Source organism: Paroedura picta, chromosome 3, assembly GCF_049243985.1.
Source record: "Paroedura picta isolate Pp20150507F chromosome 3, Ppicta_v3.0, whole genome shotgun sequence".
Classification (NCBI taxonomy): Eukaryota; Metazoa; Chordata; class Lepidosauria; order Squamata; family Gekkonidae; genus Paroedura; species Paroedura picta.
In genome coordinates this window covers 143,920,985-143,934,282 of record NC_135371.1, presented here as the reverse complement: position 1 = coordinate 143,934,282, position 13,298 = coordinate 143,920,985, and the positions used below count along the sequence as shown (strand labels likewise).

Here is a 13,298-nt window from a genome sequence, read left to right as displayed (position 1 = left end):
CCATGGGGTCGCAATGGGTCGGACACGACTTCGCACCTAACAACAATAACAAGTATAGTTTAGTCCTGTTCCTTTTCAGTTCCCAGAACCTTGTTATTATAGCCTGATTGTCTTTCTGAAGATGGCCTCCTGAACAATTCTGTTTTACATATTTTACATGTCTGAGGAAGTGGGCATGCACACAAAAGCTCATGCCTTGAATAGATCTTCATTAGTCTTAAAGGTGCCACTGGACCCAAATTCTGTTTTACGTGGTTTGCAGAATGACAAGTATGGGAACCTCCCTGTCCTGTTCAGACAGGCCAGTTTAACCATTATTTCACACGTTACTTACTCTGAAATCTTTTTCAGTGACATTTTTGATGCCATGTTTCCAGTTACCTATATTGCTGGTGAGACTGTGATACAGCAAGGCAAGTAATCATATTTGTGTATAATAGTACTTAAATTATTCATTTAGCATAAAGTACCCAGTCTTACAAGCACTAAATGAACACAGTTGCAAGCTGTTTTACAGCTACATAACTTTTGCTACAAAAACAAATAAATTCCAGGTGTGGAATTCAGTAAGCTGGTATTGCTCAACTAGGTCTTTGCCCAGTACAATGACTGTGTATTATGTGCTGCTTGTGTATTATGTTCTCCTTTGTGCCTAAATGCCTCTGCAGCCCTGACCCTTGAAATAGAGAGCTTTCTTAAATATTTCTTATAACTACCCAATAATATTTGTTTCCCTCTTTGTAATATCTGAATAGTGGGTTTCTCATTTGCATGGGAGTATTTTAGTGTAAAATTTAAAGTACTACAGTATTACTTGGTGCCAGGAGTGGTAGATGGTTTGTATGTGCACTTTCTAATTTTGTATACTAGTAATTATTCTAAATTTATTCTGTGCTTTTAAATTCCTTTGTAGGTGATGAAGGGGATAACTTCTATGTTGTTGATCAAGGAGAAATGGATGTAAGTTTTCCTAAACTCTATACATTCATTGACCTTGGATGGCTTCAGGTTGTAGGTTGGATCCAGTGGAACCTTCCTAGAATGGAATTTGAATCCAGTCCAAAGTGCAGTGATGAAAAGGGCATAGATCTACATTATTAAAGAAATAGCCTGGATTTCCTTCCCACCATGTTAACCCTTTCCTCTGGCATTGTGTAAAATATGCATCTTCTGATCTTTGAGTCCTAGGATTTTAAATGAATACCTGCCCTCTGAATTGTTGCGCGTTTAGGAAATTCCTGGTTACAGCAATTTCATCTGTCAAGGTGAAATCTAGTTAGAGGTTTCCCAATGGGGAAATGTTTGTATTCTGATTCTTTCCCATGCCTGCCATTTTGAGTTGTTTGTGCACACCCCTTTCCTCATTGTCTTCTTCCTCCCCCCCTCTTCCTCCCCTTCCCATGGGAAAGGTGCCCAAGTGCTCCCCTCTTCCAGCTGCTGTGCATCTCCCCCACCCCTCTTCCATCTGCTGTGCATCTCCCCCACCTCAAAAACCTTCCCATGAGCATTGCCTGAGTCACAGGTGGACAGAAACAAATGGTGTCTTCTTGCACATTTCTTTTAATTGCTCTGCTTCATTCTGCCATGCTGTGTCCTCAATGTCCTTTACCCCCTTTTCCCTCCAGGTATACTGCAGGTATACAGCGTTATGCTGATGCATTGAACGTGCAAAACTGCTTAAAAATATTTAGAAACAGCAAAAGCAACAGAACTGTCCAGGCCATGGCTGCTTATAGGAGCATGACAGTGTGCTCCTGGGTGGTCAGCACAATTGGCTGGCAACTCGGGAGTGCGCAGGGTTCCCTGTGCCTCCTTTCCCCAATGCAAGCCGGCAGCTGGCTCCTTAAGGATTAGGGAGGGAAGGAGTGTAGTTTCCTGCACCTCCCTTCCCTGTTGCAAGCCAGCAGCCAGTTCCTTAAGGATTGAGAAGCTTGCAGCTGGCTCCAGGCATTGCAGGGTAGGTGGATGCTGTGTGGTCTCACCCTCCCTGATCACAGCCAACAGCTGGCTGCTGAAGGTTTGGGGGGCAGGTATGGGGTGGACTCACCTTCCCCAATGATAATCTGGCTTGAGGAGGGCAGTTCTCCCCACAACACAGACCATTTCCAGACAGCAGAGATTGAGCCTCTGATGCCTGGGAAGCCTCTGGGTGGATGAGGGAGGCATTTAAAGAGCCCCCAGACAGCTGACCTGTCAAATTTTTCCTTGCCCAAACTGGCTACTTGGGAGCTCGCTGTCACATGCCCAGCAGCAGCCATGACCAGGGTGGTCCTGCTGCATTTGCTGTTTCTAAAAAAAAAAAAAAAAGCAGTTTTACGCATGACAATACAACAGTGTTGTAACATGATTACTTGGGTTTAAAAAAAATAACATTCAGTATACTGGGGGGGGGGTGATCGAGGGCACAGAATGGTGGAATGAAGGGATGCAAAGAAAAGAAAGGTGCAAGCAGACACTGTTCTGCCCGCTCCCCCAAACCTTCCAATGTTTTTGGAAAAGGAGAAGGGAGCAAAGCATCATGGAACTATCAATGCAGAAAACATATGGCAGATTTCAGCCTGGGAAATGAGGGATGGAAAGCCCAGATGTGTAAAGCAGAGTGGCAACTTTCAGCAACCAATCAAAATCCAAAACAAGGCTAATACAAAGTATGTCTCCTAATGCAGAAATGCTCTAAGATTGCCTCTTTTAGTAGTGGTTAGCTCAGTAATGACACCTGAAGACTAGATGATTGTGATTAGCTTTAGATGCACTGTTCTTGAAGACAACTCCAACTATATTTTTGAATGTATTTGACTGGAATCAGCTGTTTGTTCCATGCTCAGTTCAGTGGGCTAGTTTTGGTTTTTAAAGTCCTTCATGGTCAGACTCACATACTTGCAGGTCTGCTGTTCTTTTGTGCTTTGGCAGACCATATACCTTATTTGCCAGTGTATAAGACAACTGGGCATATAAGACGACCCCCCAACATTTCCACTCAAAATACAGTACTATGGCCACTATGGGCAGCTATGTCTATCTCAACTGAAGTGCACCCGGCGTATAAGACGACCCTCCCACTTGGAGGCATGATTTTCAGGGGGGAGAAGTAGTCTTATACGCCAGCAAATACTGTAATCATGCTTTCTGTCCTTTTAAAGTGAGGTTAAGACAAAGCTCAGTCTGGGTATGAATGATTTCTGTGGTAGCTGTTGCTGAGGCACTATGCTCCTGAATGTGAACTATATTATCCCTTTTGCTGTTCAGAGAAAAAATGCTTTTTAGAAAGTCTGAATATGTTTTTATATTGATTCTTTTAGATATTTTTACGTATTGTACCCATAAATAGTGTGTGTCTGGAAACAGCTATGGGCTTATTTTAGGAAAAGCAGTATGTAAATATTTTTTTTTAATTGGGTCATCATAATGCTGCCTGCAAGGCTCAATTGAGACTCTAGAATAAAAGCTCTAGATTCAAATAAACTTGGAAGGAACACTTTTCAGAATTTTCTTTTTGATTTTAATATCTATTTTCTTTGCTTGTATATATCCGTGCAAACAGAAACATAAGCCATCAGAACCTTTAACATTACAAAAATTAATGTCATGTTAGTTAGTACATCCATTAAAAATGATTAACTTTAAGTATCATTATTCAGGTATGACCAATGTGAATCAAACACTTCTATACTCCTTAACGGTATCTTTAACAGTATGTGTTGCCTTCTTAGGTATATGTGAACAATGAATGGGCCACTAGTGTTGGAGAAGGGGGCAGTTTTGGTGAACTTGCGCTGATCTATGGTACACCCAGAGCAGCAACTGTCAAAGCAAAAACTAATGTGAAACTGTGGGGTATTGATAGAGACAGTTACAGAAGAATCCTTATGGTAAGTGTTTTATGCATTTGAAAGAAATCATTGTGTGTGCTTCAGTTGTATTGTTTTTAAGTTCTGAATTAGTTTTTGGTTATCTTTGACAATCCCAGGAAATGTATGTTACCAGTACGGGGAACAGAGTGGGGGAAGGAAATGTATTTATTATTTAGATTAGATTTCTATGACAGTGGCATCTGAAATTTTATTTAAAGGTATAGCGCTATCTAAATTTGAGGCATGTCTGAGGCCAATAAATTTAAAGACCTCAGGATCTACAAAAATGTAGCCCAGATCCTTTTCATACTGAAAATGGAGATTTGTATATTTTAGGCTCTTATATCCCAACCAATGTAATGGGGTTTTGCCAGAGAATCTCGATGATCTCACATACAGTTAAGATAAATGCCAGCGCTTCTTCCAAAGGATAAAAGTGATCTGCATTTTTATAGAATAATGGAATAAAAGTGATACATGTTCTTATTATGGATTTGTACATTGAGATTACATAAGCGTAATTATGCTGTTTTACTGAAATAACCTTTTGAAGGCAGATTTCCAGTAAAATTGATGGTAGAGTAGATAAAAGGAGGTCTGCTCGTGTATTCTGTGCAATCTTCTGCATAGGATGATACTACCATTTAGTATAAATGTATAGAGGATAATTCTGTTAGTGATTATTAGCCTTCATAACTAGGATTCGAACCTCCATATACACAGGCAGTGTACCTTTAATTGCTGGATGTCTTAGAGCTGATACTAATCACATATGGGATTAAAATCTTTAGCTGCTTCTATGGCTTGTCAAGGTAATAAAGAGGAAAAATAATATATTGTTTTTTTCCCCTATGTTTTCTAGGGTAGCACATTGAGAAAGAGAAAGATGTATGAAGAATTTCTAAGTAAAGTGTCAATACTGGGTGAGTGAATAATTTCTCAGTAAAACTGTAGTGTTGCACAAGTCAGAACATTGCCTTTTGAAGATGTAAATAAATACGCCTGTCTTGCAGCATTGTTATGTTAGAGTTTATTGTTGATGTAATGGGTCAAGAGATAGAATTGCAAAACTCTGACTTCAGATTGCTGAAGAAAGCAACTTGGTTGTATACTGTTGTGTGTAGGACCTGGTGACTCTGCTTTCTCCTTTCTCAGAGCTCTCTCCTTCTGATGTCTTTTCTCTTATGTTATTCGTTCTTTTCTCCATTTGTTTTTACAATTCTCAGACCTTTCTATCACATTTAACCCTCCCCCCTCCCTTCAGTTTTTCAGTGAGCATTCCCTGGAGGCAGTACATTTTGAGCTGAAGCACCACTCTGCAAATGTTCAGTGCTGGCTTCTCAGTGTTGTAAAACCTTATTTTTATTTTAAACGTTATCTACCTTTTCAGCTATTATAAAAATACATATAAGGCCACAATTTAAAATTGCAATTAAGGCTGCCAATAAATAACAAGGCATATTAGTCAAATGTGTTTCTAAATAAGACCGTAGATTGTACATAGCAAGGTGATAAGTGCAAGGAGCTAGCATGTTTGCATAGTACCTTCCTGATTCACTCTCTGTTAGTATTGGCTTCCTTGCCTTCTTGACATAAACTGGTTGACTTCTATTTTTTAGCAAGCCTGCAAGTTTAAATTTAAACACCAGGATGCTGTTTGTAAACAATGGCAACAGGAGCTTGTAATCTGTATTAATCGTGTATGGTATTTTTTACTCATTTTCCATCTTGTAGTGCAGCCCCACATCTTGTAGTTAAGCTCCAGAAGGGTGTGCTCCCACAAGGGCCTAGTTCAAAATCCGAGCTTGAAGCAAGAGTGTTTGCCCCCTTTTCTTTCCCAATAGGAGAGACGTGAGGATGTTTGTTACCTTTAGCAGAGGAATGTCTGTCAGTGGCCTCTGTAAAGACCTACTTGGTGCCTTTGGCTGCATTCTATACAGGGGTACAAGGAACCTCAATTTTCACACACAAGCTTTCTCAATGGTTTATTAATGGACTAACTAACATATTCCTGCCCTGATCAAGAATGTTACCACAGTGACCTCTCCCAGTGGTACTATTGGCATTTATGGACCCTTCCTTTGAATCACTACCTTAGGGCTCTTGATTAGGAATGGGGCATTTCCAGTGGCCATTACCTCTGCAAGACAAATGCAGGAATTGGCAGCCTTGAGAGTAGATTTTCCATATTTACAGTTTTTCCGAGGAAAGGTGATACTGCAACCAAGTGCAGATTTCCACCTTAAGATAGTGTCAAAATTCCATGTATCCCAGTTTTTATTTTTCCAGCGGTTTCTTTAGACATAAAGAGGGCCCTACTGTACTACCTTGAAAGAATGAAACAGTTTAAGGAATCTAAATCTCTATATATTTGTTATTGAGGGCCAAGGAAGGGCTTAGAAGCATCCTCACAGACTATAGCAAGTTAGATGGTAGTGAGAGTGAAGTCTGCTTAGAGACCAGCAAAGCTTAAGTGCCCACTGGACATTAGGGCCCATTCCTTGAGGGCTCAGAGTGTACCAGCAGTGTTTTTCTGTCACATTCCACTGGACAAAATATGTAAGGCAGCAACCTGATTAAGGGAAGAGACCTTCATCAAATATTATGCCCTGAGCCTGCAGGGTAGAAAAGAGGCAGAGTTTGGGAAGAGAGTCCTACTGTTATGATTTGACTAAGGAGCTCCCTACTCCCGAAGGTAATTCTCTGCTCACAAAAGTCCTAGTCTGGGACTATGCTACAAGATGGAAAATGAAAACAGAATTGTGCTTACCTCTAACTGTTGTTCATTGGCATCTTGAGTGCAGACTCTCATTCCCTCCCTCTACTGTGTGTCTGCTCACAAGACATCAATGAGCAACAGTTATCTGGTTTTTTTTTATCGATTTCAACAATATCGTGCTTTTATCCCCAATGGGGGTCCATTGCAGCTAACATCATTCTTCTCTCCTCCATTTTGTCGTCACAACAATTCTTTGCAGTAAGTTAGGTTAAACGTGTGTAGGTCACTCACAAGCATACATGGAAAATCTTTAAAAATATACAAACCCATCTTGTTTGAATTGATAAAGTAGGTAAGATTGGAGAAGAGAAATCTGATTTGGTGGTTGAATTTGGGCATTTGTTCATTCTCTTACCTAATCTACTGGCGTAGGTTTGTGTTGGAACATTTTCCATAGTGCTGCGAGTGAAGATGGGAGAATCCACCTGTTGTTCTTGCTTGAAAAATGTTATATCTACTGAGACTGCAGCTTCTTACCTACTGCCTGAAAGTTATCCAGTGAAGAGCCCTGACCTGCTTAGGCATTGTTATACTTCCACAAGATAGCGTGCTTTGAGCAGTCAGTTGATTAAAAGTGAAAGGATATTTAAAGTTTTCCTGTCAGTGGACATAGTAGAATAGATTGCTGTATTAATGGAGGATTGGGTGCAAGTTGCATACTTCCATGTGTGATGCAAACATTATAAACCTGTAATACTTCAAGTGAAGCTGAAGAGCTTAATCTTTTTAAATATCTAGAATCCCTTGATAAATGGGAGCGCCTGACAGTAGCTGATGCTTTAGAACCGGTACAATTTGAAGATGGCCAGAAGATCGTGGTGCAAGGAGAACCAGGAGATGAGTTCTTCATTATACTAGAGGTGAGCAGCCATATTAAATTATTCTAGTTATCTATCTTGGTTTCTTTTGTTCTTTGGGTTTGTAACTTCAAAATCCATCCAGTATTAGCAGGAATTCTATTTTTTTAAATGTACTTATGAACAATGTTCAGAAATAATGGTTCTTTAGCACTGAGCCAGTTTGGTGTAGTGGTTAGGAGTGCAGACTTCTAATCTGGCAAACCGGGTTCAATTCTGCACTTCCCCACATGCAGCCAGCTGGGTGACCTTCGGTTTGCCATGGCACTGATAAAGCTGTTCTGACTGAGTGGTAATATCAGGGCTCTCTCGGCCTCACCCACCTCACATGGTTTCTGCTGTGGGGAGCGGAAAGGGAAGGTGACTGTAAGCCTCTTTGAGCCTCCTTTGGGTAGAGAAAAGTGGCGTATAAGAACCAACTCTTCTTCTACTGTGTCTAAAAACAAAGCCCTTGAGTCACTCACAGAAGTAGCAAGACCTTGTCTGACAAGGTCTCAGGGAACTCCCAAAGTGTCCCCTGAGAAATGGACTTTGATCAACGTGCCCAGCCTGATGACAGAATGTACTCTAGGAGTATGGATTGTTGTGAGCTGCTGAACGTAAGCTGCTGAGGAGGAGGAAATTTGGGTTGATTCCATCACTGCGCATTTGCTCGCCAAGCCCCTGGCTTTTTATTTCTACATTTGGCAAATGCCTTCCTATTCAGCAGAAAATCAGTACACATTTCCTGATAAACTCAACAGAGGTGTTTATACATGAATGTATGTTGATGTTTAATTGGAACACAATGGTGTAGCCTGTAAAATAATTAACCTCCCTTTCCATGTAGCCTTTTCTTTAATACATGGGACAAGGTAGGGCAAGCTGCTTAATAGGATTGTTAGTCTCTGAAAGTGTTGTGAGAACTGATAGCATTGCTCTAATTTTCCTTTGCCAACTTATTCACTAATACTGTAATTCATTTAGGGTACTGCTGCTGTGTTACAGCGCAGGTCAGAGAATGAAGAATTTGTCGAAGTGGGCAGGCTTGCGCCTTCTGATTATTTTGGTGAGTATACATTGTTCCTGACATTTTAAAATCTAGTTGTGTAGATTGCATAATACATATTTTAGAAATGCTGCCCCGTTTATGCTTTGCTCTGCCCCACATCGTAAAGCTCACACAGCCCTTCCTCCTTTCCCGTAGTAGTGCATGAATTAGCAGTACATGGTAGTGATCATTCAGGAGACATTGAAGCTGACATTATTCAACCCTTGACAGATTGTACCATAAATTCAGTCTACATAATTTCAGTGGGTGGGTAAGAAAATGAAAAAGAACTCTGAAACAAAATTTCAGATTAGGTTACGACCTATAACTGTCAGACTTTGATATTAATGCGCTCTAGGATACTGAGTAAACTAAAACTTTGAGTTGGGCAAGGTTTAACTTGGTACATGCGAATAATACTGCAGTGTATTAATAACCTGCGGTTTTATTGGTGTTAATAGAAGATAATAACCAGAGTAGAAAAGAATGCCTAAGAGGTTAGACAGGAGCACTGTCCTGAAGTTGGCTTAAAAGTATCTCCAGTTAAGTTATAATACTAAACCTGCTTTTTGTTTGCTATTAAAATAATCAATTTTTCTGTTCCTAGTTTGCACCATATTTCATCTCATTTGAAACACTGTGGATTTTGTTGCCCTATAGGTGAAATAGCTCTCTTGATGAACCGTCCTCGTGCTGCCACTGTTGTTGCTCGTGGCCCATTGAAATGTGTGAAGCTCGACCGACCCCGATTTGAGCGTGTCTTGGGTCCATGCTCAGATATTCTCAAACGGAACATCCAGCAGTACAACAGTTTTGTTTCACTGTCTGTCTGAGGTCTCCTTCCTTCTCAAATACATGCTTCACAAATGCAGACTGCTTCATTACTCTTGTGCAGAGCCACATGGCCACTGGCTATTGCAGCTTCCTGTCTGTTTGGGGGAGGAAAACATTTGCTCTTCAGGACACCATTTTAAATTTTACACCACTAGTTGGGTGCTCCCAATCCCATTTAAAATAAACAGAAAGTTATAAGAAGATGTTTGCTGTTACTGTTCCTCCCTGTGCAATGTATAGTGTCCAACATGGGCAATGACTGTCATTCCTTTTTTGGTGAGGATAGCTCCTAACACCAAGGTTATTGCCATAGAGTAAGGATGTAACAGTGGAAAATTAAGAGGCATATATTTCTCAACCGCTGAATCCTATATTTCTTAAGTTGTGGTCATTTTCAACTGTACTTCTCTTAGTCAGAGAGGCTTGTCCCCGCAGCTGAACTGCTAGCGTCAATGTTATGGTTATCTTTGGTTTGGTTTCCTGAGATCACCTCCTAGTAAAACCAGAGTTAGAAGTTTGAAAATTCACTGCTTCTGTACCTGTTGGTTCAAGATGACTTGGTTATGAACTTTTTTGTGTAAAAGCTTTTGTTTTGGCAAAAATGCTACTAGTGTTGCTCATCTTTGCCTCAGCTGACCATTTTTTTTTCTTTCCGCCTGTTCTCAGTTGTGAATGTTTGTATGTGCCCCTTGTGTTTTTTGTATGTGTGTGTTCAGATTCTCAGAAGCTAACCAGTGGGGTTAAAACCTGAATATAGCTGTCAGTGTACACACTGGCATAAGAATTGCGCTGCTCCCCAGTTAGTGCCAAATAGCACACCCCCCGTGCTGAATGTAGAGCAGGAATCTGAAGGGCTCATACTTTGTTTGCTTTTCTGTGTATCCTTTCTAAGCTTTGCTTCTCTGGAGCCCGAGAATTAACTGCTTCTCTTCTCGTAGCCGGCATTCAATGCAAGACAAAATACACCATCTCAGATAGGAAGATGGCAAGGCTTTGTTTCATGTGAAAGATAGAAAGCGGATCAGTTTCCTATCAAACTTCATGTGGTTACTGAGGATCTCTTGTTCAAGCAGAAGTTTTAATAACTTCTAGCCTTTTAAAAAAACATTCATTTTAGAACACAAAGTTTTCATTTCACTTTTTTTTGCCCTGGATTTTCACATTGATCTGACAGAACGAGAACTGTTTTATCAAAAGTTAACACTGTTGTCAAGTCTGAAATGTGTTTCAATATTTACCAGGTTTGTGTTACAATATTCTGTGTGCATCCAGTGCTGCCCTTTAGCTTTATGGAATTTCACAGTTGGATATTGTAGGTGATTGAGTTTCCTTATAAAGTGTCAATTGTCTAAAACTAGAGTAGGGTTTTATTTGGGAGTGACAGCAAGTGTTTGCATTAGTTATGCAACTTTCTTATGGCTCCCGCTCCCACTCCTCCCCGTATCTTTTTTCCAGACAGTTGGACCTGGGATACACTTTTCTGACTTGTTCACTGTTGGAAAAATATTTGCTAATCATATTTAAAGTTTGATGATTAAAACCTTAAGAAACTATAGGAAGCTACTGATATGTTCACATTTCTAGGTAAGGATGAAATGTAAAATATACATTGTGAATTCCTTGCATTTGTCCTAAAGACCTTAGTGAGATGAGGATTTCCACCTGTGCTCCTCAGGAGTCCATAAATGCTCAGCCTTTTTTCCCTCTAAAGGTTTATTCAGTTTGAATCTATCCAGAGACTTTTTTTTTTGTTACTTCTGAATCTTGATTTGATCCTTGTTGCAGCACCAAAAAAGATTTTAAATCTGTAACTTAGAGCACCACAAAATGCACATTTTTTATAAGGCTTTCTAATCAAGTTTCACTACTGCGTCTTTTTAGCTTGCTGTTTACTCCCTTTTGTAGTTTTGCTGACAAGATTTTAAGATGAACCAGCTATGTCTGAGTTAAATATTAATCACAGTTAAAGCTTTGTGTGCAATTTAAACATGTTTGAATCCACAGTTGGTATAGTTTGCCTTAGCTAACATTCAGGGCTTTAGAGGTAATCTTTCTTGCAAGGCCACCTTAGCAAATTTTAAAATCTACTGCCCTAGAATGATATAGTCAACCAGAGGACCATTTTTGTATTGTTACCTGACTATAAGTCTGACTTACTGTATGTGCTAATATATTCTTTTTGTTATAGATTGTCCTAATGGCAGGTAAAGCAATAAAAATGATTTAAATTCTTAAATGTAATAAGTGTCTTATTTTACATTTCCCTACAGACTAGCCCAGAATTAGCTATGTGTTTGATCATGCCGTCTCTGCATCCTATCTCACTATTGCTGTGACTGAGGTGCATTTCCGTAACATGACATTTAAATCAGTATGGTTTTACAGATCTCCTGTAGCTAGGTAGGTTTTGTCAGGATTTAAAACTCACTGTCTTTGAGTACTCAGAGGCCTGTCCTAGATTCCTTTCAACTGTGGTTAAGAGATCGCTGCCATCAGGGCTTGAACAGTTTTCTGCTGTATTCATTTGAGTTTTTTTTGTTCCCTATTAATTTAGAGGCTTAAGTCTGAAGGCCAGAGTTTATTTTTCTGGATTAATACCTTCCTGTTGAGGCCCGAAGCAGAGTAGAGTAGATTTCTTCTTATATTGCTAATTGGTACCTTCAATTCTTCAATGAAAACAGTTGAGTTCATATGTGTTAGTGCTACTTCCGTATTCCTCAAAGTTAAAGCTTTAAAATGTTTTCCAACAAAAATAATTTAAAATATTTCCAACAATTTTTATTTCATGGAAAAATGGCAAATCTGCATGGATATTATAAGTAGCATAAGGATCAAATAAATGTGCATTTACATAGTGTTCCTGGTGGTATTCTGGGATCAGAATTAGCCTTTTCTGGATGTCATTCCAATTATTCAACTCTACTAGCTTGTGGAGACAAATATCTCATGTGAATGAGGCCAGTGTTCCCCAATCCCCGGTCCAGGGACTGGTACCGGTCCGTGAATCAGTTGGTACCGGGCCGCAGCTCCTCCTCGTCCTCCCCGATTGCTGCCTCAGGGTCTGCCCTGCCACACTGCCAGCTGGCTCACCTTTGGTGCTCTCCATCGGCCGCCATGGCTGGGGCTCCCCCTTGGCATGGCACTGCGCAGCTGCTGCTGTCAGGGACGCCAGCAGGATAGCAAGTGGAACAGGGGCTCAGGCGGTGGCAGTGACATCCCTTGGCAAAAGACTATTGCCCCCCTCCCCGGGCCTCAGTAAAATTGTCAAGCGTTGACCGGTCCCCGGTGATAAAAAGGTTGGGAACCACTGAATGAGGCAACAGAACTGTTAGAGCTTGTTACTGGTTAGTCTGATAATAGCTCTAGAGTTTTCCCAGTCTTATGTTCTGTGTGTATTAGATTAGATGTAGGCCATTGTTTAACAGGCATCATTTGGGCCCAGTGAGAATAACCAACACCTGGTGATATAGATTTATTGATGCTGAGAAGGGCCACAGGAGCAAGGACTATATCCCCAGTCCACCCAAAGCTCGACATTTTTTTCATGGGCCCCTGCAAATAGAGAGGACTCGCTCTTCCGCTCCCCAATGTAGGAAGAGGCGGGTGCTGGTAATTGGGGATTCCCTACTGAGAGGGGTGGAGGCCAAAGTATGTGGATTGGATTTGTTGTCTCAAGATGTATGCTGTCTACCTCGTGCATGCATCAAGAATGTCACGGAAAGGCTCATAAGGCCCTCAGATAATTACCCCTGTCTCCTCATTCATGTGGGAACAAATGATACTGGATGGAGCATTTAATGCAGGATGGAGCATTTAAAAGTAACTCTGGGGAAAAGGTAAAGGACCTGGGAGCAGGTTGTGTGTTTGTCAGTTCTTCCTGTTAATAGCTGTGGCTTAGGAAGAGAAACAAAAGCAATGCAAATACATGACTGCCTATGTCATTGGTG

General features: G+C 40.6%; 1 protein-coding gene across 2 annotated transcripts in view; it reads left to right on the top strand.

The window, feature by feature from the left end:
• The window catches only part of PRKAR1A (protein kinase cAMP-dependent type I regulatory subunit alpha), a 31,970-nt gene extending 20,383 nt beyond the window's left edge, over positions 1-11,587 (top strand). For both annotated transcript variants that reach the window (XM_077328357.1, XM_077328358.1), the window contains exons 6-12: positions 352-413; positions 914-960; positions 3,711-3,869; positions 4,714-4,774; positions 7,369-7,490; positions 8,454-8,535; positions 9,178-11,587. In XM_077328357.1, the coding sequence (XP_077184472.1) occupies positions 352-413; positions 914-960; positions 3,711-3,869; positions 4,714-4,774; positions 7,369-7,490; positions 8,454-8,535; positions 9,178-9,350 (706 nt within the window). In that variant the 3' untranslated portion in view covers positions 9,351-11,587. The remainder of the gene's footprint in view (positions 1-351; positions 414-913; positions 961-3,710; positions 3,870-4,713; positions 4,775-7,368; positions 7,491-8,453; positions 8,536-9,177) is intronic.
• The last annotated feature ends 1,711 nt before the right edge of the window (positions 11,588-13,298 follow it).